Raw genomic sequence first — 25,983 nt, 5'->3', positions numbered from 1 at the left:
TAACATGACGCTATGAGGAAACTGAGGCACACACAGGGAGGGTAAGCACTTTACCCAAGGTTGCAGACAGAAAATAGAGCAGCTGAGATTCAAACCCAGGTGAATCTGGGTTTGAATCTCTACCCTCTACCTCTACCTCTATAGCGATGGAGCCCTTTGGCTCCTACTATATGTCGACGGTAATCAGCCCTGTACTGCAGCCTGAATCCGTTCAGAGGTAACAGCCTCACAAATAAAGCAGACATGATTCTAACTTCAAGAGCTGTTTATTGAGCACCTAAAACGTGTGGGCGCTGGGATCCAGAGGGCACAGGAAAATTCTTTTCTCTTGCTCAGATTTGATGTCTGTCCGAGGGCGGCTGCTTCTCAGGGTTGGGCCCAAATTTCGGGAGGAAGCTCCACCTGACCGTTTCCACCCTGGGCAGGAGGCTGACGTGAGCCGAAACAAAGCTAACTGGGGGGAGACCTATCTGAGTCTGCGGCGGGGCGAGGCGGGGCGAGATGGAAGCCCAGCCCACCCGTAATGGAGCTGGCGCTCGGTTCGCGCTCACTGGGAGCTGGGCCTGGATAAGCAAGGGCGGGAGGGGCAGAGGTAGAGCCAGGGCAGAGATCCAGTCTGCGTCGGGTCTGTGTTATGACGCGAGGGGCCGGGGCCGGGGGCTGGCCGCCCCGAAGACCCGGGACCTGGTGGTGTGCCGCGGGCCGTGACGGCTGCAGTGCGTCCGCCTCTCCGCTAGGGTGCGAGCGCTGGGGGCCGGAGGAGTCCGAGCCAGAGACAGCGAGATACAGATCCGTGTGGAGCGAGGACACGGAGCGTCCCGGAGCCAGGCGTCAGCATGTCAGTACTGCCCCCCTCCCCATGCGCGGCGTGTTCGTCCTCATTGTCCCCCGCTCTCCCCGTCTGCTCCGCGCGTACAGTTCTCAAGTGACTAAGCCGCCCCGCACGCCCTCTTTGCGTCTGTCGTTCCCTCCCAGAGCATGCCGAGCCACAGCCGCCCAGAGTCAAGCTCCCGAAGCCCCCACCCCCAAACTCCACGGTTTGTCACCCAGTGGGAGGAAGGGGGAAACCGAGGCACGAGAGACTGTCGCCTCTCTCTGTGGACCCGGGAGCCCCACCCACAGTGGGTGGGATCGGCACAGAAAGGGTTAAGCCTGAGGGGGAAGTCTGAGGCTCCAGGCTCAGGGGCGGATCCTGGGGTTTCCTCTCTCCTGGTCCAGGGGTGCAGCTGCTGCGGAGGTGGCTGATGCAGGTGAGGGGCTTATAGCCCTCTGAGTGGGATGTGGTATGAGGGGAGGGGGCTACCTGTTACTGATCAGTGTGGAATTGGCCTCAAGCTCACGGGGCCTTCCTGCGGAGGTGGGGAAGGGGAGCCAGGGCATTCTCTCTGGAACAGGTGAGTAGAAGGGTGGGGCCCAGCGGCCACCTATCGCTAGAAATCCCCCAGCATTGACCCTTCTGCCAGCAGAGCCTGTGGTAGGATGGGCACACAATGGAGTTCGGGGTCAGGAGGTCTGAGCCCCCAACCTGGTAGCCGTTGGACACCCCTGTGGATGTAGGAAGGAAGCTGTGGTTCTTATCTAGCTAGGGTGGCTACGAAACAGGCCAGTGGGGAACCAGGCCTGCAGGAGCCACATTGCTGTGTGAGCCGGGCCCTTTCTGAGGGGCAGTTGGGTCCATGCCCAGTCAAAGTGTCCTGAGCTGGGCAGTGTCGGGGAGGGAGCCAGGGACTCTGTGCCCCTGGTAGGGAAGGCAGTCCAGGGAGGGGAAATTTGAGCCTGATGGGTGGATGAATGGCACCCCAATATCGGTTAGGTGGCAGGCATGGCCCAGGTGGTCAAAAAGGCTGGGACCTGGAGTAGGGAGAAGGGTGGGACAGGGGAGTTCCTAGGGAAGCTGTGTTCCCTCCGAAGGGAATACAGCGTTTAAGCAGGGGGTTATGGTGTCTAGTTTGTATGCTCTGTCTGATGGCCAGCCAGATGCAATGGTGTAGGGCTGGATCTACTCTCCTGGGGAGGACAAAGCGGTAGTCAGAGAAGGCTGGGGCCTGGAGTCTTGATTTCTGCCCTAGCCTTTAGCCCTCAGCCTCCATCCAGTGTAAGGCAGAGCACCCAGGATCCATCCCCTCTGCTCTCCACCTGAGTCAGGTCTCCCAGGTATAGGGGATGGGATCCTCCAGGTCACCTGTGCCATCAGGTGAGTATGGGGACAAGGTGCAGCCCACCAGTTCCAGGATGTGTGGCCCTCCTTAGCACTCTGTCAGCCACTCCCTGCCCCAGCCCCATCCTCCCTTCTGGCACAGCCCAACATGGCTGTTGTCCACAGGAGGAGCACCCTTCTGGTCTCAGGAGATACCACTGCCTGGAGACTGTGGCCTTAACCCCCAGCCTGGCACTGAGCCACCTGGAACCCAGCAGGAGATGACCTTGGCTCCCAGCCTGGCAGCTGAGCCTGGATCCCACATGTAGGCAAGAGCTGACTCTGAGCCCTGGCCCAGCCAAGCTGACTCCTACCCTAGACCCTATACACCAGTGGTGCTGATCCTGAGTACCACTCCAGCCTAACTGACTCTGGATCCTGCATGCCAGCCAGAGGTGACCCTGAGATCCAACCTGGCCAAGCTGATCCTGGATCCTACACACCAGCCAGATCTGACCCTGAGTCCCAGGCTAGCTGAGTTGACTCTGGGTTCTGCATGCCATCCAGAGATGACCCTCAGTCCTGGCTCAACTGAGCTGACCCTGGATCCCGCACGCCAGCCAGAGGAGACCCCAGCCCCCAACCTGGCTGAGCTGACCCTGGAGCCTGTGCACTGCCGACCTGAGCTCCTGGATGCCTGTGCCGACCTCATCAATGAGCAGTGGCCCCGCAGCCGCGCCTCCCGCCTGCACTCCTTGGGCCAGTCCTCAGATGCCTTCCCCCTCTGCTTGATGCTGCTGAGCCCCCGTCCCACGCCAGAGGCAGACCCCATTGTGGTGGGCCATGCCCGCCTGTCACGGGTGCTGGACCGGCCCCAGAGCCTCCTAGTGGAGACGGTGGTGGTGGCCCGAGCCTTGAGGGGCCGTGGCTTTGGCCGCTGCCTCATGGAGGGCCTTGAAGCCTTTGCTCAGGCCCGGGGCTTCCGCCGGCTACACCTCACCACTCATGACCAGCTGCACTTTTACGCCCACCTGGGCTACCAGCTGGGTGAGCCTGTGCAGGGCCTGGTCTTCACCAGTCGGTGGCTGCCTGCCACCCTGCTCAGTGCCTTCCCCAGGGCCACCTTTCCCCGGCCACCCTGCAGGGCCCCTAGCCTGACTGCCCAAGCTGCCCCAAGAGCCCCCAAGGGGTCATCATTGCCGCCACCCCCACCCCTGCCTGAGCCCTTGACCACCCTACCCCCACCTCCACAAAGCCTGCTGGAGACTCAATACCAAGACCTGAGAAGACGCCCCATATTCTGGATGGAGAAAGACATCTGAGGGCTACCCAGGGCAAGATGCTGTCTTTCTGGGTCAGTTGACTGCCCAGGACAGTACCAGCCTCAGCCCACTGGCCATCCCTCAGCTTCTATCCCCCGAGGGCAGCTTCAGCCTAGGCATGTTTCCTGAGTGCCAGTGGAGATGGCGCCATGGCTGTGGCTCAGAGCTCTCAGTGTGGCTGAATAAAGGCTTCTGTTGGGTGTGGTTGTGACAGTGTATTTGTTGACCCCCACCCTCATCTCCCAGCCTTGTCTTAGGTCCTCTGTCCCTGCAGGGGCCCTCAGATCCACCTCGGCCTTAGGGCCATGGGTGGAGGGACACCTGCCTTTTACCCCTCTCACTCTGCCAGGCCCAGGGGACAAGGAGACATTCACTCATCACCATTCACTGGGCACCTGCTGTGTTACAGGCCCTGGATTGGGCACAGGCAGTGGGGAACTAGACAGATAGGGTCTCAGCCCAAGGGACAGGGCAGGCATACTGTGGCAGGATCCATGCTGGGACAGTGGGAGCTCAAGTTTCCTTACTCCACTTGGAGATCTGGTAGACCTCCCAGGGCAGGTGATGTCATAGCAGAGACCTCAGTGCTGAGTAGAAATTAAGCCAGGCAAGGTGGGGGCTGAGTGTTCTTGGGGCAGGAAACAAAATGGGCAGAGGAAAGAAGGGGACTTGTGAAAGCTGTAGGTGGGGGAGGTGTCAGAGGGCACGGTGGTGCCATGGCAGAGATGGACAATACAGAAGGGGAGCTGCCCAAGCCAGCTTGGGTTTTGGCTGCTCTGAGAGGCCTATGAGACCCCTTGGGAACCAGGCTTTACGCACCTCCCTTTCTTGTGAGGAGGAGCTGGAGGAGTTTTCCCAGCTTTCTCTGCTGTGTGGAAGGTGTGGCCATGGCCATGGAGTCTAAGCTCACACCCCCTCTCTCCTGCAGGTTTCCATCCCTGGGGCATGACCATGCAGCTAGGCCTGGCCCTGGTGCTAGGGGTGGCCCTGTGCTTGGGATGTGGCCAGCCCCTGCTGCAAGCCCCTGAACGCCCCTTCTTGGTGCTGTGGAATGTGCCCTCAGCACACTGTAAGGCCCGCTTTGGCGTGCACCTGCCACTACAGGCCCTGGGCATTGCAGCCAACCGTGGCCAGCGTTTCCACGGCCAGAATGTCACCATCTTCTACAAGAACCAGCTTGGCTTCTATCCCTACCTTGGGCCGAGGGGCACAGCTCACAACGGGGGCATCCCCCAGGCTGTGCCCCTTGACCGCCACCTGGCACGGGCTGCCTATCAGATCCGCCACAGCCTGCAACCTGGCTTCGCTGGCCTGGCAGTACTGGACTGGGAGGAATGGTGTCCACTCTGGTCTGGGAACTGGGGCCGCCGCCAGGTCTACCAGACAGCCTCCTGGGCTTGGGCACGGCGGGTATTCCCCAACCTGGACCCCCAGGAGCAGCTCTACAAGGCCCGTATTGGCTTTGAACAGGCAGCCCGTGCACTGATGGAGGACACACTGTGGCTAGGCCGGGCACTGCAGCCCCATGGGCTCTGGGGCTTCTATCGCTTCCCGGCCTGTGGCAATGGCTGGCATGGTACAGCTTCCAATTACACGGGCCACTGCCATGCAGCCACCCTTGCCCGCAACACCCAACTGCATTGGCTCTGGGCCGCCTCCAGCGCCCTCTTCCCCAGCATATACCTCCCACCCAGGTTACCACCTGCTCACCACCACGCATTTGTCCGATACCGCCTGGAGGAGGCCTTCCGTGTGGCCCTCGCTGGGCACCCACATCCCCTGCCTGTCCTGGCCTATGCCCGCCTCACACACCGGAGCTCTGGGAGGTTCCTGTCCCAGGTGAGTGAAAACTTAGGTCTGACTGGGGAAGCATGACATTCTCTGAGGGCCTGAGAAGCCACTCAGAGGCTCAGGGCCAAGGGGCCCTCCTCTAGGGGTGGAATCGGATCATGGCAGTGAGCCATGAAAGTTCTTGAAGGTGGAGGTTGGGCCAGATGGAGCTGGCCAGCCCAGCCCTGGCTTAGCAGCTCTCTGCCTCCAGGATGAACTTGTGCAGACCATTGGTGTGAGCGCTGCACTGGGTACAGCCGGCGTGGTGCTCTGGGGGGACCTGAGCTTCTCCAGTTCTGAGGTGATCATTGCCCCCTCCAGCCTGCCACACAGCCCATGCTGGGGTCCCAGAGATGGGGAAAGACCATGTCAGGGCCATGGAGCAGAAGCATTGATGCATCCCTTCCCTCTCCTCAGGAGGAGTGCTGGCATCTCCATGACTACCTAGTGAGCACCCTGGGCCCTTATGTGATCAACGTGACCAGGGCAGCCATGGCCTGCAGTCACCAGCGGTGCCATGGCCATGGCCGATGTGCTTGGCAAGACCCAGGACAACTGGAAGTCTTTCTGCACCTGGAGCCAGATGGCAGCCCTGGAGATTGGGAGTCCTTCAGCTGTCGTTGTTACTGGGGCTGGGCTGGCCCTACCTGCCAGGAGCCCAGGCCTGAAGAAGCAACATAAAGCCAGGAGTCACCTGCCTCTGACCTTCATGTTCCTGCTGCCATCTTTCCAGTCCTGGAGGGAGGACTTTGTCCCACTCCTGTTCTATTTAGCTTACAGTCACTTCTCCCATGCACACACCCCACTTCCCATGGGATCCCTGGGGAGTGGAAGAGGCCAGAAAAAAACTTACTGTTTTAAAACTAGAGGCCCTCTGAGATCACCTCATCCCTCCTGACAAGAAAGCAGCCCCAGGAAGAGTCGGTGTTCCAGAAGGTTAAGGTTGCCAGCCCAGGGCTCTGTTCTACACTTCACTGCGTCCATGGAGAGGTCACAGGAGACCCGTCCAGGGGCAGGTGGGCCCCCGAGTAGATCTTGGCTAAGATCTTTACGTGCTAAGCTGTTGTCTGTAATCTGCTTTCATCATAAAGTTACTTTTTCTTTCACTGCCTGAGGTTTGGCTGTTCCCCAATTCTACCAAACCCACCCTCTTCCTGTCGCGAGCGTCCCGCTGCAAGTACCCAGAGATGCCGGTCCTGCGTCGTGGGCAGCTACAGAGTTAACGACTACACGTGTTGGGCGAGGGGGGGGTGGGGGTGGGGTGGGAACGCCGCAAGGCATTGTGGGTGCATAGTTCAGCTAGAGCGTCGTGGGCTTGTGGGTCCCGGGAGCTGACTACAATTCCCAAGGTGCTCTGCGCCCAGCGTGGGGGGTAATCCGCGCGCAGCACCTTGGGAATAGTAGTTTCGGCCTCATGGAGAGGTTCCATGAACCGAGAGACCAGGAACTCGCCTTCCCGGCCACCCATTTAGCAGGGCGGGGCGCTTCGACACGTTCGGCAGGGCGGGGCGCCTCGCGAAGATGGTGGCGCGCGCGGCGTGTGGCTCCCGTCGTCTGCCCAAGTCTCAACTCAGCGCATTGGCCGGCGACTCGCTGGTCTGGAGCCCCCGCCCGCCGGGTCCCTGACCCCGCGCCCCGCCGCGCCCGATTCCCGGCATGCCCCGCGCCCGAAAAGGTAGCGCGCCCCGCAGAGGCGGCAAGCGCAGCGGAGGAGGTAAGTGGGGGGCTCTGGGCAACTGAGGAACGTTGAGCTGGGGCCCTGTGTGGGTTCCCGTCGGTGTCCTTAAGAGTCCTGGGGTAGAGACTCCAGCCTCGACCAGTCTGGTGCCACCCGCAACTCTCCCCGTGACCTGCACATGCCCAGGGAGTCTGCGGCCACGTGTGCGCCTAACTTGAGTGCGCCGACCGCTTGCCCGGAGCCCTCGCTCCCCGCCCGCACCTGGTCCGCCCATCCCGGCCTTGGTTGGTTTCCTCATTGCCTCTCTTCCTAAGTTGTCTGTTGTGATGGACAAACAGGCCAGACGGAGCAGGAAGCCAGCCCCCTCCCCAAGCCCTGATCCTTGCCTGAACTGAACTAGGAAGTTGGCCGGAGGCCTGGGCTATCCCGGAGAACTGAGAGAGGGGATGATTGGGAAGCTGCAAAATTTGGGCCTTGACTGCCTGGACCTAGAAGGTTGATGAGCGCCCTGGAGGCGGGGGCAGTCCAGAGAGTCGCTTATCAGGTCGACCAGAGGAGCATGTCCACATGTGTTTACTCTGTAGGGATGGGGTGCCTCTTAGGCACAGCTCAGACCTGGCCGCCACTTCAGTGGGGCTTGGGTGAGGGTGTTACTGAACCAAACGTGGGTCTGCTTGACCCAGAGCAGTAAAGCCAATCTACTGATGAAACCGCAGAAATGCACTGGGGGTGGGGTGTGCGTGGTCTGAGTAGCTCCCGTTCGTTAGAGCAGAAAGAATTCAGGGAGAGGCAAAGTGATAGATAAGAAGTGACTTATTAGAGTAGGACACTTGAGAGGCTTACAAGGGGGTGGGTGAGAGGGTGCCATCTGGAGAACATGGTGAGCTATAGTTTTATAATCAAAGGAAGAATGGGGAGGGTGAGAAGACCACCTTCTTCCTCATTATTGAGGAGACATCAAGCTTCCATCATCAGTTCCTTTTCCAAGTCGGGTGGGGAGTTTTCTTGTTCCTACATGGTCAAACCAGGACTGTCATGGCGCAATGGAAATGAGCAAAAAGGCGGTAACATACACTAACATATGATAAATCATTTCAAGTTTTAGTATAATGTCACCCTTTCCTTATATGTTTGTTTTTAGTGCACGTGTGTCCTAGGAATCATTAACCTGAGCTCACTGGGCAGGATGTGGGTCTCATTCCACCATTGTTTTGTTGTTTTGTGGCATGTCTCATGCTTCTGTTGCATGGTTTTGTGGTTAAGCAAACCTGCTTTCTTGAGTGATCATTAACTTACAGGGGTCTCCCATACTTTTTTCTTTACTTATAACCACTTACTGGGATTAACTATTTAATCACCTACTTTGTCCTTTTACTCTGTCCGTATCATTCTCCCCTCCAGGTGTTTACCCTTTATGCTTAAAGGGGGGTAACGGGTGACAACCTATCATTAACTACTTTCTGCTGAGATGGAATGTAGGCCTGCCTGGGGAAGAAGTAAAACACCTGGCTGACTGTCCCTTCTCTGTTAGAAGAACCAGAAGCCAATGCCCCTCCTGTTAGCATTATTCTTTTTTTTGTGCGGTACTTGGGCCTCTCACTGCTGTGGCCTCTCCCATTGTGGAGCACAGGCTCCAGAGGCGCAGGCTCGGTGGCCATGGCTCACGGGCCCAGCCGCTCCGCGACATGTGGGATCCTCCTGGACCGGGGCACGAACCCATGTCCCCTGCATCGGCAGGCGGACTCCCAACCACTGCGCCACCAGGGAAGCCCATTAACATTATTTTTTTAGCCCTTGTGGACGTTAAGCATCAGTGGATGAGTTTATGAAAGATACAAATTGAAAGAAATACAGCAGGGACTTCCTTGGTGGTGCAGTGGTTAAGAATCCGCCTGCCAAGGCAGGGATCACAGGTTCAATCCCTGGTCTGGGAAGATCCCACATGCCAAGGAGCAACTAAGCCCGTGCACCACAACTACTGAGCCTGCGCTCTAGAGACCATGAGCCACAACTACTGAAGCCCACACGCCTAGAGCCCGTGCTCCGCAACAAGAGAAGCCACCACAGTGAGAAGCCTGTGCACCACAATGAAGAGTAGCCCCCACTCTCTGCAACTAGAGAAAGCCCGCGTGCAGCAACGAAGATCCAACGCAGCCAAAAAACTAAATACATAAATAAAATAAGTTTATTTAAGAAAAAAAGAAAGAAATACAGCAATAAGCATTAGAAGAGTTATTAAAAGAGATTGTAGCCACCGTCTTGGAGACCCAAACCATTTTTTCAAAACATTTTACAAATCTGGAAGGCAGTTACTTGAGACCTCAATCTGTTTGCTTTTGGCTAGGCCCGGAACCTTAATGTTTTATACTTAAGGGTTTATTGAGACTTTTTTTTTTTTTTTTTTTTTTTTGCGGTACGCGGACCTCTCACTGTTGTGGCCTCTCCCATTGCAGAGCACAGGCTCTGGACGCGCAGGCTCAGTGGCCATGGCTCACGGGCCCAGCCACTCCGCGGCATGTGGGATCTTCCTGGACCGGGGCACGAACCCGTGTTCCTTGCATCGGCGGGCGGACTCTCAACCACTGTGCCACCAGGGAAGCCCGAGACTTTTTATTTTAGTTATAGATTTACTCTGTTTTTCTTTTTTTTTTTGGTTAATATCATTTAGTGATAAGGGTGGCTTCCTTGTCCCTCAAGAAACAAAGTGTCCCCTAATCTAGTTATAAGTCCCTTCCATTAAAGAGAGAGGACAATCAGGCACAAACAAAAAGGAATGTAAAAACGACCAGCCATTGATGTTGCACAAAAGGGGTTCCAGGGAAGTATGCCCCTGTCTCTTTCTTGACACTCCCATTACATATTTCCTATGGTTGTTAAGGCTTTCAGTCTTGGGTTAAGACTGAAAGGGTTGCACTGGTGTTTATGAGAAATTTTATCAAGTGGCTCACCACGTCAATTACCACCTGAAGTTTGAGGCTTGACAGTAGTTATGTAGATGGTATCTCTAGGTGGATCCCCTTTTGGCCTTGGGCCCCCCTCAGTCTTTCGATTGTAAAACCATCAAAGGCCGAGGGATCCCTGTCGCTTTCTGACATCTGGGGCATTCCCTCTGCCAGTGCCCTGGCTATTTGCAAAGGGTACATTGATGACAGTCTTTCTTTCAGTGCCCCCTTGTCCATGTAGGGTACACTGTCTCGGTACCCATGGGCCCTGTGGTTTACCATGGCCAGATTGGCCCAGAAAGCCCAGCCTCCCCTTTAGTGGTTTTTCAGAGGATCAAGTTACTGCCATCATTTGGGCCTTTTGTATATTTCTTTGGGTGCATTTAATCTCTTAGGTTATATTCCTATTATTGAAAACTGAATAAGCCAATTGGAGCAAGTCGCTTATAGGTGTCTGAGGACCGGCCATTGCTTTTTACCACATATTTATTTATTTATTTATTTATTTTAAAAATGTATGTTTATTTGGCTGCGTTGGGTCTTCGTTGCTGCACGCGGGCTTTCGCTAGTTGTAGAGAGCGGGGGCTACTCTTCATTGTGGTGCACACACTTCTCATTTCAGTGGCTTCTCTTGCTGCAGAGCACGGGCTTTAGGTGCGCGGGCTTCAGTAGTTGTGGTGTGCGGGCTTCAGTAGTTGTAGCTCGTGTGCTCTAGAGCGCAGGCTCAGTAGTCGTGGCGCAGGAGCTTTAGTTGTTCCGCGGCATGTGGGATCTTCCCGGACCAGAGATCAAACCCATGTCCCCTGCATTGGCAGATGGATTCTTAACCACTGTGCCACCAGGGGAGTCCGGCCATTGCTTTTTGAATTTTGTGCCTGATGTCTGGGGCAGACTGGGCTATGAAATGCATAGCCAAAAGGGCCTGTCCCTCCCGAGAGGAGGGATCCACATTCATATACTTTTTAAAAGTTTCTATTAACCTTTCTTGAAATACTGTCAGATTTTCGTTTAATTCCTGTTGGACTTTTTTTACTTCTTTGTAATTGACAGGTTTTACTGAAAAAAATTTTATAGCCTTTATTAAACAATTAATCATATGGTCCCATCTATCCCTATGAATAGAATTTATTTAGTAATTCCACTGTGGGTCTGCCTCGGGGACAGCTTTGTTCTGCAAGCGGTACACTGTGTGGCCCTGTTGGTCTCAGGCTGCCAGTATTATATGCTGTTCTTTCTCTGGGGTGCAGCAGTTGGATAAGATTTGTAAATCCCCCCTGGTGAGATCATTAACCAAATAAACTTTGTGGAAAGCTTAGAATCCTCAGCAAAACTTTCCAACTTCTGCCAGACTTAAATCGGACATTGAAAAAAAGCACATGAACTCTTATTGTTTCTTTTTTTAAAAAATTTATTTATTTTAATTTATTTATTTTTGGCTGCATTGGATTTTCGTTGCTGCACGTGGGCTTTCTCTAGTTGCAGCGAGCGGGGGCTACCCTTTCGTTGCAGTGTGCAGGCTTCTCATTGAGGTGGCTTCTCTTGTTGCAGAGCACGGGCTCTAGGCTCACAGGCTTCAGTAATTGTGGCACGCAGTCTCAGTAGTTGTGGCTCGCGGGCTCTAGAGCGCAGGCTCAGTAGCTGTGGCGCACAGGCTTAGTCACTCCGTGGCATGTGGGATCTTCCCGGACCAGGGCTCGAACACATGTCCCCTGCATCGGCAGGCGGATTCTCAACCACTGCGCCACTAGGGAAGCCCTCTTATTGTTTCTTGATTTTTATTATAAATTTCTCTTAGAGGCAGAACCCTAGAGGCAGTTGGTTAGTAACTTATGCCTCTGCGGGTGCTAGCTGGACTGAAAATGGGCCCCTTGGGTAACTCGGAGTACAGAGGAGCTCCTAAATATATCGGAGGTCTCTCCTTACCCTTGGGTGCATTTTTCCCTGGGATAATAGTCTCCGCTGGAGGAATGGCTCCCGCCTGTAAGATAGCCCTTGTTGGAGCAGCCATTTCCAAGGACACGGCAGCTTCCACTGGAGCAATGGTTAGCTATCTAAAAGTTTCGTTTCCCTATCACCGTGCAATTTAATCAAGATTTACAACTTTAGATGTTATCTCTTTTTTTTTTTTTTTTAATATTTATTTAACCATTTGGCTGCATCAGGTCTTTGTTGCTGCACGTGGGATCTTCATTGCTGCATTCAGGATCTTTAGTTGCGGCATGTGGGATCTAGTTCCCTGACCAAGGATCGAATCTGGGCGCCCTGCATTGGGAGCACGGAGTCCCAACCACTGGACCACCAGGGAAGTCCCTAGATGTTATCTCTTCTAAAGTAGTCTCCCAACGAGGTGTTAATGCCAGAGAAATTGCCACAAAGGAGTAGTACAGAAGGTGACCCCAGTGGTGAACCGTCTTGCTGCAAACTGGAAATACAGGGTCAGCACTTGTAAGGGTCGGAGGAGGGGAAGACTGACATCAGTGCTCAGGAAGTCCTCCGTTGGGCACTTCTAGTAATTAGGGTAAAAGTACCTTAATTCTTGGAAGTTGATTCCCTTCAGTTTCTTTGTGCCTGATGTACTTAAGAATACCTGATAAGAGGCCTTTTATCTGGGTTGGACACATTCTTTTAAATGATTTTTTTTAACAAATTTATTTATTTTATTTTTGCCAGCGTTGGGTCTTCGTTGTTGCGCACAGGCTTTTCTCTGGTTGCAGAAAGCGGGGGCTACTCTTCACTTTGGTGTGCAGACTTCCATTGCGGTGGCTTCTCTTGTTGCGGAGCACAGGCTCTAGGCGCACGGGCTTCAGTAGTAGTGGCTCGCAGGCTGTAGAGCGCAGGCTCAGTAGTTGTGGCGTATGGGCTTAGTTGCTCTGCGGCATGTGGAACCTTCCCAGACCAGGACTTGAACCCGTGTCCCCTGCATTGGCAGGCGGATTCTTAACCACTGCGCCACCAGGGAAGCTCTAAATGATTTTTTTTTCCTTGTATGTATAATCCCTTGGTTATACGTTATGGGCATCTAATTTTCATCCAAGGATAGATTACAGTGATCAGCTTTAGAAACAAGCTTAGAATATCTTTTTAATAACTTAATTAATCTTTACAGTAATATAACATAGCAACAAAGAGCTATTTGAAAAGTGAGTTTTTTGGGAGTTTGTTTTATGTTACAAAATTTTATACTGGAGTGTAGTTGATTTACGATGTTGTGTTTCAGGTGTACAGCAAAGTGATTTAGTTATACATATACATATATTCATTCTTTTTCAGATTCTTTTCTCAGATAGGTTATCACAGAATATTGAGTAGAGTTCTCTGTATTATACAGTAGGTTCCCTGTATGCCCACTTTCTGGAGAGTTTTTATCATAAACCGGTGTTGAATTTTGTCAAAAGCTTTTTCTGCATGTATTGAGATGATCATATGGTTTTTATTCTTCAATTTGTTAATGTGGTGTATCACATTGATTGATTTGCGTATATTGAAGAATCCTTGCATCCCTGGGATAAATCCCACTTGATCGTGGTGTATGATCCCTTTAATGTGTTGTTGGATTCTGTTTGCTAGTATTTTGTTGAGGATTTTTGCATCTGTATTCATCAATGATATTGGTCTGTAATTTTCTTTTTTTGTAGTATCTTTGTCTGGTTTTGGTATCAGGGTGACAGTGGCCTCATAGAATGAGTTTGGGAGTGTTCCTTCCTCCGCAATTTTTTGGAAGAGTTTGAGAAGGATGGATGTTAGCTCTTCTCTAAATGCTTGATAGAATTCACCTGTGAAGCCATCTGGTCCTGGACTTTTGTTTGTTGGAAGATTTTTTTTCTTTAATTTATTTTTATTTTATCTGTGGCTGCGTCAGCTTTTTTAAATTAATTAATTATTTTTGGCTGTGTTGGGTCTTAGTTTCTGTGCTAGGGCTTTCTCCAGTTGTGGCGAGTGGGGGCCGCTCTTCATCGCAGTGCGTGGGCTTCTCACTGTCGTGGCCTCTCGTTGCGGAGCACAGGCTGCAGACGCGCAGGCTCAGTAGTTGTGGCTCACGGGCCCAGCCGCTCCGTGGCATTTGGGATCTTCCCAGACCAGGGCTTGAACCCATGTCCCCTGCATTGGCAGGCAGACTCTCAACCACTGGGCCACCAGGGAAGCCCCTGTTGGAAGATTTTTTTTTTTTCTGTTGTAAGATTTTTAATCACAGTTTCAATTTCATTACTTGTGATTGGTCTGTTCATATTTTCTATTTCTTCCTGGTTCAGTCTTGGAAGGTTATACCTTTCTAAGAATTTGTCCATTTCTTCCAGGTTGTCCATTTTATTGGCGTAGAGTTGCTTGTAGTAGTCTCTTAGGATGCTTTGTATTTCTGTGGTGTCTGTTGTTACTTCTCCTTTTTCATTTCTAATTTTATTGATTTGAGTCTTCTCCCTCTTATTCTTGATGAGTCTGGCTAATGGTTTATCAATTTTGTTTATCTTTTCAAAGAACCAGCTTTTAGTTTTATTGATCTTTCCTATTGTTTTCTTTGTTTCAGTTTCATGTACTTCTGCTCTGAGCTTTATGACTTTTTTCTTTCTGCTAACTTTGGGTTTTGTTTGTTCTTCTTTCTCTAGTTCCTTTAGGTGCAAGGTTAGATTGTTTATTTGAGATTTTTCTTGTTTCTTGAGGTAGGCTTGTATAGTTATAAACTTCCCTCTTAGAACTGCTTTTGCTGCATCCCATAGGTTTTGGATCATTGTGTTTTCATTGTCGTTTGTCTCTAGGTATTTTTTGATTTCCTCTTTGATTTCTTCAGTGATCTCTTGGTTATGTAGTAATGTATTGTTTAGCCTCCACGTGTTTGTGTTTTTTACGTTTTTCTCCCTGTAATTCATTTCTAATCTCATAGCTTTGTGGTCAGAAAAGATGCTTGATATGATTTCAGTTTTCTTAAATTTACTGAGGCTTGATTTGTGACCCAAGATGTGATATATCCTGGAGAATGTTCCATGCACACTTGAGAAGAAAGTGTAATCTGCTGTTTTTGGATGGAATGTCCTATAAATATCAATTCTATCTGGTCTGTTGTGTCATTTAAAGCTTCTGTTTCCTTATTTATTTTCATTTTGGATGATCTGTCCATTGGTGTAAGTGAGGTGTTAAAAGTCCCCCAGTATTATTGTGTTACTGTCCATTTCCTCTTTTATAGCTGTTAGCAGTTGCCTTATGTGTTGAGGTGCTCCTATGTTGGGTGCATATATATTTATAATTGTTATACCTTCTTCTTGGATTGATCCCTTGATCATTGTGTAGTGTCCTTCCTTGTCTCTTGTAACATTCTTTATTTTAAAGTCTATTTGATCTGATATGAGTATTGCTACTCTAGCTTTCTTCTTTTTTTTTTTTTTGCGGTACGCGGGCCTCTCACTGTTGTGACCTCTCCTGTTGCGGAGCACAGGCTCCGGACGCGCAGGCTCAGCGGCCATGGCTCATGGGCCCAGCCACTCCGCGGCATGTGGGATCTTCCCGGACCGGGGCACGAACCTGTGTTCCTTGCATTGGCAGGCAGACTCTCAACCACTGCGCCACCAGGGAAGTCCTCTAGCTTTCTTTTGATTTCCATTTGCGTGGAGTATCTTTTTCCATCCCCTCACTTTCAGTCTGTATGTGTCCCTACGTCTGAAGTGGGTCTCTTGTAGACAGTATATAGATGGGTCTTGTTTTTGTATCTATTCAGCAAGCCTGTGTCTTTTGGTTGGAGCATTTAATCCATTCACATTTAAGGTTTAATTATCGATATGTATGTTCCTATGACCATTTTCTTAATTCTTTTGGTTTTTTTTTTTTTTTAAACAGAGGTCTTTTTAGAAGCCCATATGATTTAAATTTATTATTTATGGCTCTGTTGGGTCTTCTTTTCTGTGCGAGGGCTTTCTCTAGTTGTGGCAAGCGGGGGCCACTCTTCATCGCGGTGCGCGGGCCTGGGTTTGTTTTTGTAGGTCCTTTTCTTCTCTTGTGTTTCCCACTTAGAGAAGTTCCTTCAGCATTGTTGTAGAGCTGGTTTGGTGGTGCTGAATTCTCTAAGCTTTTGCTTGTCTGTAAAGCTTTTGATTTCTCCATCAAATCTGAATGAGATCCTTGCCGGGTAGAGTAATCTTGTTTGTAGGTTCTTCCCTTTCATCACTTGAAGTATATCATACCACTCCCTTCTGGCTTGTAGAGTTTCTGCTGAGAAATCAGCTGTTAACCTTATGGGAGTTCCCTTGTATGTTGTTTTTCCCTTGCTGCTTTCAATAATTTTTCTTTGTCTTTAATTTTTGCCAGTTGGATTACTATGTGTCTCGGCATGTTTCTCCTTGGGTTTATCCTGTATGGGACTCTCTGTGCTTCCTGGACTTGGGTGGCTGTTTCCTTTCCCATGTCAGAGAAGTTTTCGATTATAATTTCTTCAAATATTTTCTCTGGTCCTTTCTCTTTCTCTTCTCCTTCTGAGACTCCTATAATGCGAATGTTGTTGTGTTTAATGTTGTCCCAGAGGTCTCTTAGGCTGTCTTCATTTCTTTTCGTTCTTTTTTCTTTATTCTGTTCTGCAGCAGTGAATTCGACCATTCTGTCTTCCAGGTCACTTATCCGTTCTTATGCCTCAGTTATTCTGCTATTGATTCCTTCTAGTGTAGTTTTCATTTCAGTTATTGTATTGTTCATCTCTGTTTATTTGTTCTTTAATTCTTCTAAGTCTTTGTTAAACATTTCTTGTATCTTCTCGACCTTTGCCTCCATTCTTTTTCCGAGGTCCTGTATCATCTTCACTATCATTATTCTGAATTCTTTTTCTGGAAGGTTGCTTACCTCCACTTCATTTTGTTGTTTTCTGGGGTTTTATCTTGTTCCTTCATCTGGTACATAGCCCTCTGCCTTTTCATCTTGCCTGTCTTTCTGTGAATGTGGTTTTCCTTCCACAGGCTGCAGGATTGTAGTTCTTCTTGCTTCTGCTGTCTGCCCTCTGGTGGATGAGGCTATCTAAGGGGCTTGTGCAAGTTTCGTGATGGGAGGGACTGGTGGTGGGTAGAGCTGACAGTAGCTCTGGTGGGCAGAGCTCAGTAAAACTAATACGTTTGATGCTGATGGGTGGGGCTGGGTACCCTCCCTGTTGGTTGTTTGGCCTGGGCAACCCAACACTGGATCCTACCTGGGCTCTTTGGTGGGGCTAATGGCAGACTCTGGGAGGGCTCACGCCAAGGAGTGCTCCCCAGAACTTCTGCCAGTGTCCGTGTCCCCACAGTGAGCCATAGCCACCCCCGCGTCTGCAGGAGATCCTCCAACACTAGCAGGTAGGTCTGGTTCAGCCTCCTGTGGGGTCACTGTTCCTTCCCCTGGGTCCTGATGTGCACACTACTTTATGTGTGCCCTCGAAGAGCGGAGTCTCTGTTTCCCCCAGTCCTGTCGCAGTCCTGCAATCAAATCCCACTAGCCTTCAAAGTCTGATTCTCTAGGAATTCCTCCTCCCATTGCCGGACCCCCAGGTTGGGAAGCCTGACCTGGGGCTCAGAACCTTCACTCCAGTGGGTGGATTTCTGTGGGATAAGTGTTCTGCAGTCTGTGAGTCACCCACCCAGCAGTTATGGGATTTGATTTTACTGTGGTTGCACCCCTCCTACCATCTCACTGTGGCTTCTCCTTTGTCTTTCGATGTGGGGTATCCTTTTTGGTGAGTTCCAGTGTCTTCCTGTTGATGATTGTCCAGCAGCTAGTTGTGATTCTGATGTTCTCACAAGAGGGAGTGAAAGCATGTCCTTCTACTCCGCCATCTTGGTTCCGATTCCTATTTGATTCTTTTTTACGGCTGAGTAACATTGTATATATGTACCACATTTTGTTTCGTATTGTTTTGTTTTGTTTTGGCTGCATTGGGTCTTTGTTGCGCACAGGCTTTTTTCTAGTTGCAGCGAGCAGGGGCTATTCTTCATTGCGGTGCACAGGCTTCTCATTGCGGTGGCTAATCTTGTTGCGGAGCACAGGTTCTAGGTGCACGGGCTTCAGTAGTTGTGGCTCACAGGCTCTAGAGTGCAGGCTTAGTATTTTCGGTGCACGGGCTTAGTTGCTCCGCAATATGTGGGATCTTCCCGGACTAGGGCTCGAACCCGTGTCCCCTGCATTGGCAGGCAGATTCTTAACCACCACGCCACCTGGAAATTCCTGTTTGTTGGAAGTATTTTAATCACAGTTTCAATTTCATTACTTGTGATTGGTCTCTTCATATTTTCTGTTTCTTCCTGGTTCTGTCTTGGAAGGTTGTGTATTTCTATGAATTTGTCCATTTCTTTTTTATTTTAATTAAAACAATTTTTTTTAAGTGTTTATTTATAACCACACCCTACATGTTGTGGAATTTTAGTTCCCCCATCAGGGAATGAACCTGGGCCCCTGGAAGTAGAAGTGCAGGGTCCTAACCACTGGACCGCCAGGGAATTCCCCAGAATTTGTCCATTTCTTCTAGGTTGTCCATCTTATTGGCATATAGTTGTTTGTAGTAGTCACTTATGACCCTTTTATTTCTGTGGTGTCCATTGTAACTTATCATTTTTCATTTCTAATTTTATTGATTTGAGCCCACTCCCTTTTTTTTTCTTGCTGAGTCTGGCTAAAGATTTATCAATTTTGTTTATTTTCTCAAAGAGCCAGCTTTTAGTTTCCTTGATCTTTCCTATTGTTTTCTTTGTCTCTATTTCATTTATTTCTGCTCTGATCTTTATGATTTCTTTCCTTCTACTAATTTTGGGTTTTGTTTGTCGTTTTTGTCTAGTTGCTTTAGGTGTAGGTTATGTTTCTGTATTTGAGATTTTTCTTGTTTTCAGAGGTAGCAAATGTATCACTGTAAACTTCCCTCTTAGAACTGCTTTTGTGGCATCCCATAGGTTTTGGATGTGGTGTTTTTGTTGTCATTTCTCTTTATATATATATATATTTTTTTAATAGATCTTTATTGGAGTATATTGTGTCCCAATACTGTGTTAGTTTCTGTAGTACACCAAAGTGAATCAGCCATATGCATACATATATCCCCATATCTCCTCCCTCTTGAGCCTCCCTCCCACCCTCACTATCCCACCCCTCTAGGTCATCGCAAAACATGGAGGTGATCTCCCTGTGCTTCCCACTAGCTAACTGTTTTACATTCAGTAGTGTATATATGTCGATCCTACTCTCACTTTGTGCCAGCTTCCCCCTCCCACCCTGTGTCCTCAAGTCCATTCTCTATGTCTACATCTTTATTCCTGCCCTGCAAATAGGTTCATCAGTACCATTTTTTTCCAGATTCCATATATGCGCTAGCACATGGTATTTGTTTTTCTCTTTCTGACTTACTTCACTCTGTAAGACAGACTGTAGGTCCATCCACCTCACTACAAATAACTCAATTTCGTTTCTTTTTATGGCTGAGTAATATTCCATTGTATATATGTGGCGCATTTTCTTTATCCATTCATCTGTTATGGACATTTAGGTTGGTTCCATGTCCTGGCTATTGTAAATAGTGCTGCAATGAACATTGTGGTACATGTATCTTTTTGAAATATATGATTTTCTCAGGATATATGCCCAGTAGTGGGATTCCTGGGTCATATGGTAGTTCTATTTTTAGTTTTTTAAGGAACCTCCGTACTGTTCTCCATAGTGGCTGTATCATTGTACATTCCCACCAACAGTGCAAGAGGGTTCCCTTTTCACCACACCCTCTCCAGCATTTATTGTTTCTAGATTTTTTGATAATGGCCATTCTGACCGGCGGGAGGTGACTCCTCATTGTAGTTTTGATTTTCCTTTCTCTAATAATTAGTGATGTTGAGCTTCTTTTCATGTGCCTCTTGACCATCTGTATGTCTTCCTTGGTGAAATGTCTGTTTAGGTCCTCCACTCATGTTTTATTTCGATTGTTTGGTTTTTAGATGTTGAGCTGCATGAGCTGTTTGTATATTTTGAAGATTAATCCTTTGTCTTTTGTTTCATTTGCAAATGTTTTCTCCATTCTGCGGGTTGTCTTTTTGTCTTGTTTATGGTTCCTTTGCTGTGCAGAAGCTTTTAAGTTTAATTAAGTCCCATTTGTTTATTTTTGTTTTAATTTCCATTACTCTAGGAGGTGGGTCAGAAAAGATCTTGCTGTGGTTTATGTCAAACAGTGTTTTTCCTATGTTTTCCTGTAAGAGTTTTATACTGTCCGGTCTTACATTTAGGTCTTTAATCCATTTAGAGTTTATTTTTGTGTATGGTGTTAGGGAGTGTTCTAATTTCATTCTTTTACATGTAGCTGTCCAGTTTTCCCAGCACCACTTATTGAAGAGGCTGTCTTTTCTCCATTGTATGTTCTTGCCTCCTTTGTCGTAAATTAAGTGACCATATGTGCATGGGTTTATCTCTGGGCAGTCTATCCTGTACCATTAATCTATATTTCTGTTTTTGTGCCAGTACCATACTGTCTTCATTACTGTAGCTTTGTGGTATAGTTCGAAGTTGTGGAGCCTGATTCCTCCAACTCCGTTTTTCTTTATCAAGATTGCTTTGGCAGGGCTTCCCTGGTGGCACAGTGGTTGAGAGTCCGCCTGCCGATGCAGGGGACACGGGTTTGTGCCCCAGTCTGGGAATATCCCACATGCCACAGAGCGGCTGGGCCCGTGGGCCATGGCCACTGAGCCTGTGCATCCGGAGCCTGTGCTCCGCAACGGGAGAGGCCACAACAGTGAGGCCCTGTGTACGGCAAAAAAAAAAAAAAAGATTGCTTTGGCTGTTCGGGGTCTTTTGTGTTTCCATACGAATTGTAAAATTTTTTGTTCTAATTCTGTTAAGAATGCCATTGGGAGTTTGATAGGGATCACATTGAATCTGTGAATTGCTTTGGATAGTATAGTCATCTTCACAATATTGATTCTTCCAGTCCAAGAACATGGTATATTTCTTCATCTGTTTATGTCATCTTTGATTTTTTTCATCAGCGTTTTATAGTTTTCTGAGTACAGGTCTTTTGTCTCCTTAGGCAGGTTAATTCCTAGGGTTTGTTTTGTTTTTTTTTTTTAAATAAATTTATTTATTTATTTTTATTTTTGGCTGTTTTGGATCTTTGTTGCTGCGCGCGGGCTTTGTCTAGTTGCTGCGAGAGGGAGCTACACTTTGTTGTGGTGCACAGGCTTCTCATTGTGGTGGTTTCTCTCGTTGCGGAGCACAGGCTCTAGGCGCGCAGGCTCAGTAGTTGTGGCGCATGGGCTTAGTTGCTCCGCGGCATGTGGGATCTTCCTGGACCGGGGCTCAAACCTGTTTGTTTCCCCTGCATTGGCAGGCAGATTCTTAACCACTGTGCCACCAGGGAAGTCCTATTCCTAGGTATTTAATTCTTTTTGTTGCAATGGTAAATGGGATTGTTTCCTTTATTTCCCATTCTGATTTTTCGTTGTTAATGTATAGGAATGCAAGGGATTTCTGTGCATTAATTTTGTATCCTGCAACTTTACCAAATTCATTGATTAGCTCTAGTAGTTTTCTGGTGGCATCTTTAGGACTCTCTACAGTATCATGTCACCTGCAATCAGTGACAGTTTTACTTCTTCTTTTCCAATTTGTATTCCTTTTATTTCTTTTTCTTCTCTGATTGCCGTGGCTAGGACTTCCAAAACTATGTTGAATAATAGTGGTAAGAGTGGACATCTTAAAAAAAAAAAAAAAAAAAAAGAGTGGACATCTTTGTCTTGTTCCTGATCTTAGAGGAAATGCTTTCAGTTTTTCACCATTGAGAATGATGTTTGCTGTGGGTTTGTCGTATATGGCCTTTATTATGTTGAGGCAAGTTCCCTCTGTGCCCACTTTCTGGAGAGTTTTTATCATAAACTGGTGTTGAATTTTGTCAAAAGCTTTTTGTGCATCTATTGAGATGATCGTATGCTTTTTATTCTTCAGTTTGTTAATATGGTGTGTCACATTGATTGATTGGCATATATTGAAGAATCCTTGCATCCCTGGGATAAATCCCACTTGATCATGGTATATGATCCTTTGAGTGTGTTGTTGGATTCTGTTTGCTAGCATTTTGTTGAGGAATTTTGCATCTATATTCATCTGTGATATTGGTCTGTAATTTTCTTTTTTTGTAGTATCTTCGTCTGGTTTTGGTATCAGGGTGACGGTGGCCTCATAGAATGAGTTTGGGAGTGTTCCTTCCTCCGCAATTTTTTGGAAGAGTTTGAGAAGGATGGGTGTTAGCTCTTCTCTAAATGTTTGATAGAATTCACCTGTGAAGCCATCTGGTCCTGGACTTTGGTTTGTTGGAAGATTTTTAATTATGTTTTCAATTTCATTACTTGTGATAAGTGTGTTTATATTTCTAACTCTTCCTGGTTCAGTCTTGGAATATTGAACCTTTACAAGAATTTGTCCCTTTTTTCATGGTTGTCCATTTTATTGGCATATAGTTGTTTGTAGTAGTCTCTTGTAATTCTTTGTTTTTCTGCGGTGTCAGTTGTGATGTCTCCCTTTTCATTTCTAATTTTATTGATTTGTGTCCTCTCCCTTTTTTTCTTGGTGGGTCTGGCTAAAGGTTTATCAATTTTGTTTATCTTCTGAAAGAACCAGCTTTTAGTTTTATTGATCTTTGCTATTGTTTTCTTCGTTTCTATTTCATTTATTTCTGCCCTGATCTTTTTTTTTTTTTACACCTTCATTGGAGTATAATTGCTTTACAAAGGTGTGTTGGTTTCTGCTTTATAACAAAGTGAACCAGTTATACATATACATATCTTCCCATATCTCTTCGCTCTCTCGTCTCCCTCCCTCCCACCCTCCCTATCCCACCCCTCCAGGCGGTCAGAAAGCACCGAGCTGATCTCCCTGTGCTATGCGGCTGCTTCCCACTAGCTATCTACCTTACGTTTGGTAGTGTATATATGTCCATGCCTCTCTCTCGCTTTGTCACAGCTTACCCTTCCCCCTCCCCATTACCTCAAGTCCATTCTCTAGTAGGTCTGTGTCTTTATTCCTGTCTTACCCGAAGGTTCTTCATGACATTTTTTTTCTTAAATTCCATATATATGTGTTAGCATACGGTATTTGTCTTTCTCTTTCTGACTTACTTCACTCTGTATGACAGACTCTAGGTCTATCCACCTCATTACAAATAGCTCAATTTCGTTTCTTTTTATGGCTGAGTAATATTCCATTGTATATATGTGCCACATCTTCTTAATCCATTCATCCAATGATGGACACTTAGGTTGCTTCCATCTCCTGGCTATTGTAAATAGAGCTGCAGTGAACATTTTGGTACATGACTCTTTTTGAATTATGGTTTTCTCAGGGTATATGCCCAGTAGTGGGATTGCTGGGTCATATGGTAGTTCTATTTGTAGTTTTTTAAGGAACCTCCATACTGTTCTCCATAGTGGCTGTACCAATTCACATTCCCACCAGCAGTGCAAGAGTGTTCCCTTTTCTCCACACCCTCTCCAGCATCTATTCTTTCTAGATTTTTTGATGATGGCTGTTCTGACTGGTGTGAGATGATATCTCATTGTAGTTTTGATTTGCATTTCTCTAATGATTAATGATGTTGAGCATTCTTTCATGTGTTTGTTGGCAGTCTGTATATCTTCTTTGGAGAAATGTCTATTTAGGTCTTCTGCCCATTTTTGGATTGGGTTGTTTGTTATTGAGCTGTATGAGCTGCTTATAAATTTTGGAGATTAATCCTTTGTCAGTTGCTTCATTTGCAAATGTTTTCTCCCATTCTGAGGGTTATCTTTTTGGTCTTGTTTATGGTTTCCTTTGCTGTGCAAAAGCTTTGAAGTTTCATTAGGTCCCATTTGTTTATTTTTGTTTTTATTTCCATTTCTCTAGGAGGTGGGTCAAAAAGGATCTTGCTGTGATTTATGTCATAGAGTGTTCTGCCTATGTTTTCCTCTAAGAGTTTGATAGTTTCTGGCCTTACATTTAGGTCTTTAATCCATTTTGAGCTTATTTTTGTGTATGGTGTTAGGGAGTGATCTAATCTCATACTTTTACATGTACCTGTCCAGTTTTCCCAGCACCACTTATTGAAGAGGCTGTCCTTTCTCCACTGTACATTCCTGCCTCCTTTATCAAAGACAAGGTGACCATATGTGTGTGGGTTTATCTCTGGGCTTTCTATCCTGTTCCATTGATGTATCTTTCTGTTTTTGTGCCAGTACCATACTGTCTTGATTACTGTAGCTTTGTAGTATAGTCTGAAGTCAGGGAGCCTGATTCCTCCAGCTCCGTTTTTCGTTCTCAAGACGGCTTTGGCTATTCGGGGTCTTTTGTGTTTCCATACAAATTGTGAAATTTTTTGTTCTAGTTCTGTGAAAAATGCCAGTGGTAGTTTGATAGGGATTGCATTGAATCTGTAGATTGCTTTGGGTAGTAGAGTCATTTTCACAATGTTGATTCTTCCAATCCAAGAACATGGTATATCTCTCCATCTATTTGTATCATCTTTAATTTCTTTCATCAGTGTCTTATAATTTTCTGCATACAGGTATTTTGTCTCCTTAGGTAGGTTTAATTCCTAGATATTTTATTCTTTTTGTTGCACTGGTAAATGGGAGTGTTTTCTTGATTTCACTTTCAGATTTTTCATCATTAGTGTATAGGAATGCCAGAGATTTCTGTGCATTAATTTTGTATCCTGCTACTTTACCAAATTCATTGATTAGCTCTAGTAGTTTTCTCGTAGCATCTTTAGGATTCTCTATGTATAGTATCATGTCATCTGCAAACAGTGACAGCTTTACTTCTTTTCTGATATGGATTCCTTTTATTTCTTTCTCTTCTCTGATTGCTGTGGCTAAAACTTCCAAAACTATGTTGAATAAGAGTGGTGAGAGTGGGCAACCTTGTCTTGTTCCTGATCTTAGTGGAAATGGTTTCAGTTTTTCACCATTGAGGACGATGTTGGCTGTGGGTTTGTCATATATGGCCTTTATTATGTTGAGGAAAGTTCCCTCTATGCCTACTTTCTGCAGGGTTTTTATCATAAATGGGTGTTGAATTTTGTCGAAAGCTTTCTCTGCATCTATTGAGATGATCATATGGTTTTTCTCCTTCAGTTTGTTAATACGGTTTATCACATTGATTGTTTTGCGTATATTGAAGAATCCTTGCATTCCTGGAATAAACCCCACTTGATCATGGTGTATGATCCTTTTAATGTGCTGTTGGATTCTGTTTGCTAGTATTTTGTTGAGGATTTTTGCATCTATGTTCATCAGTGATATTGGCCTGTAGTTTTCTTTCTTTGTGACATCCTTGTCTGGTTTTGGTATCAAGGTGATGGTGGCCTCGTAGAATGAGTTTGGGAGTCTTCCTCCTCTGCTATATTTTGGAAGAGTTTGAGAAGATAGGTGTTATCTCTTCTCTGAATATTTGATAGAATTCGCCTGTGAAGCCATCTGGTCCTGGGCTTTTGTTTTTTGGAAGATTTTTAATCACAGTTTCAATTTCAGTGCTTCTGATTGGTCTGTTCATATTTTCTATTTCTTCCTGATTCAGCCTTGGCAGGTTGTGCATTTCTAAGAATTTTTCCATTTCTTCCAGGTTGTCCATTTCATTGACATAGAGTTGCTTGTAGTAATCTCTCATGATCTTTTGTATCTCTGCAGTGTCAGTTGTTACTTCTCCTTTTTCATTTCTAATTATATTGATTTGAGTCTTCTCCCTTTTTTTCTTGATGAGTCTGGCTAGTGGTTTATCAATTTTGCTTATCTTCTCAAAGAACCAGCTTTTAGTTTTATTGATCTTTGCTATCGTTTCCTTCATTTCTTTTTCATTTATTTCTGATCTGATTTTTATGTTTTCTTTCCTTCTGCTAACTTTGGGGATTTTTTGTTCTTCTTTCTCTAATTGCTTTAGGTGCAAGATTAGGTTGTTATTCGAGATGTTTCCTGCTTCTTAAGGTAGGATTGTATTGCTATAAACTTCCCTCTTAGAACTGCTTTTGCTGCATCCCATAGGTTTTGGGTCGTCGTGTCTCCATTGTCATTTGTTTCTAGGTATTTTTTAATTTCCTGTTTGACTTCTTCAGTGATCACTTCGTTATTAAGTAGTGTATTG

General features: G+C 47.2%; 3 protein-coding genes across 12 annotated transcripts in view; all 3 read left to right on the top strand.

Moving 5' to 3' along the window:
- The first annotated feature begins 724 nt into the window (after window positions 1–724).
- Window positions 725–3,659, top strand: NAA80 (N-alpha-acetyltransferase 80, NatH catalytic subunit). Its single transcript, XM_022573053.2, is given in 3 exon segments — window positions 725–838; window positions 2,324–2,609; window positions 2,611–3,659. Coding segments are annotated over 2 exon segments (879 nt in total). The 5' UTR covers window positions 725–838; window positions 2,324–2,579; the 3' UTR covers window positions 3,460–3,659.
- On the top strand, window positions 735–6,395 carry HYAL3 (hyaluronidase 3). Of its 2 annotated transcripts, XM_089919394.1 has the most exons (4): window positions 735–838; window positions 4,388–5,298; window positions 5,501–5,590; window positions 5,707–6,395. In XM_089919394.1, exons 2-4 carry the CDS (start codon window positions 4,405–4,407, stop codon window positions 5,968–5,970), a joined length of 1,248 nt encoding a protein of 415 aa, XP_089775520.1. In that variant the 5' UTR covers window positions 735–838; window positions 4,388–4,404; the 3' UTR covers window positions 5,971–6,395. The 2 variants fall into 2 exon arrangements, with proteins under 2 accessions (XP_089775520.1, XP_089775521.1); XM_089919395.1 differs by lacking the exon at window positions 5,501–5,590.
- A 424-nt stretch (window positions 6,396–6,819) lies between these two features.
- Window positions 6,820–25,983, top strand: part of IFRD2 (interferon related developmental regulator 2) — a 33,168-nt gene continuing 14,004 nt past the window's right edge. For all 9 annotated transcript variants that reach the window (XM_089919390.1, XM_089919389.1, XM_022573057.3 and 6 more), the window contains exon 1: window positions 6,820–7,003. In XM_089919390.1, the coding sequence (XP_089775516.1) occupies window positions 6,946–7,003 (58 nt within the window). In that variant the 5' untranslated portion in view covers window positions 6,820–6,945. The remainder of the gene's footprint in view (window positions 7,004–25,983) is intronic.

This window comes from Delphinapterus leucas, chromosome 10 (genome assembly GCF_059928025.1).
Source record: "Delphinapterus leucas isolate spDelLeu-1000000601 "Yukka" chromosome 10, BTC_Dleu_Yukka2, whole genome shotgun sequence".
NCBI lineage: Eukaryota > Metazoa > Chordata > Mammalia > Artiodactyla > Monodontidae > Delphinapterus > Delphinapterus leucas.
Note: the sequence above shows the minus strand (reverse complement) of the source record. Positions and strands in the feature narration are given on the sequence as shown.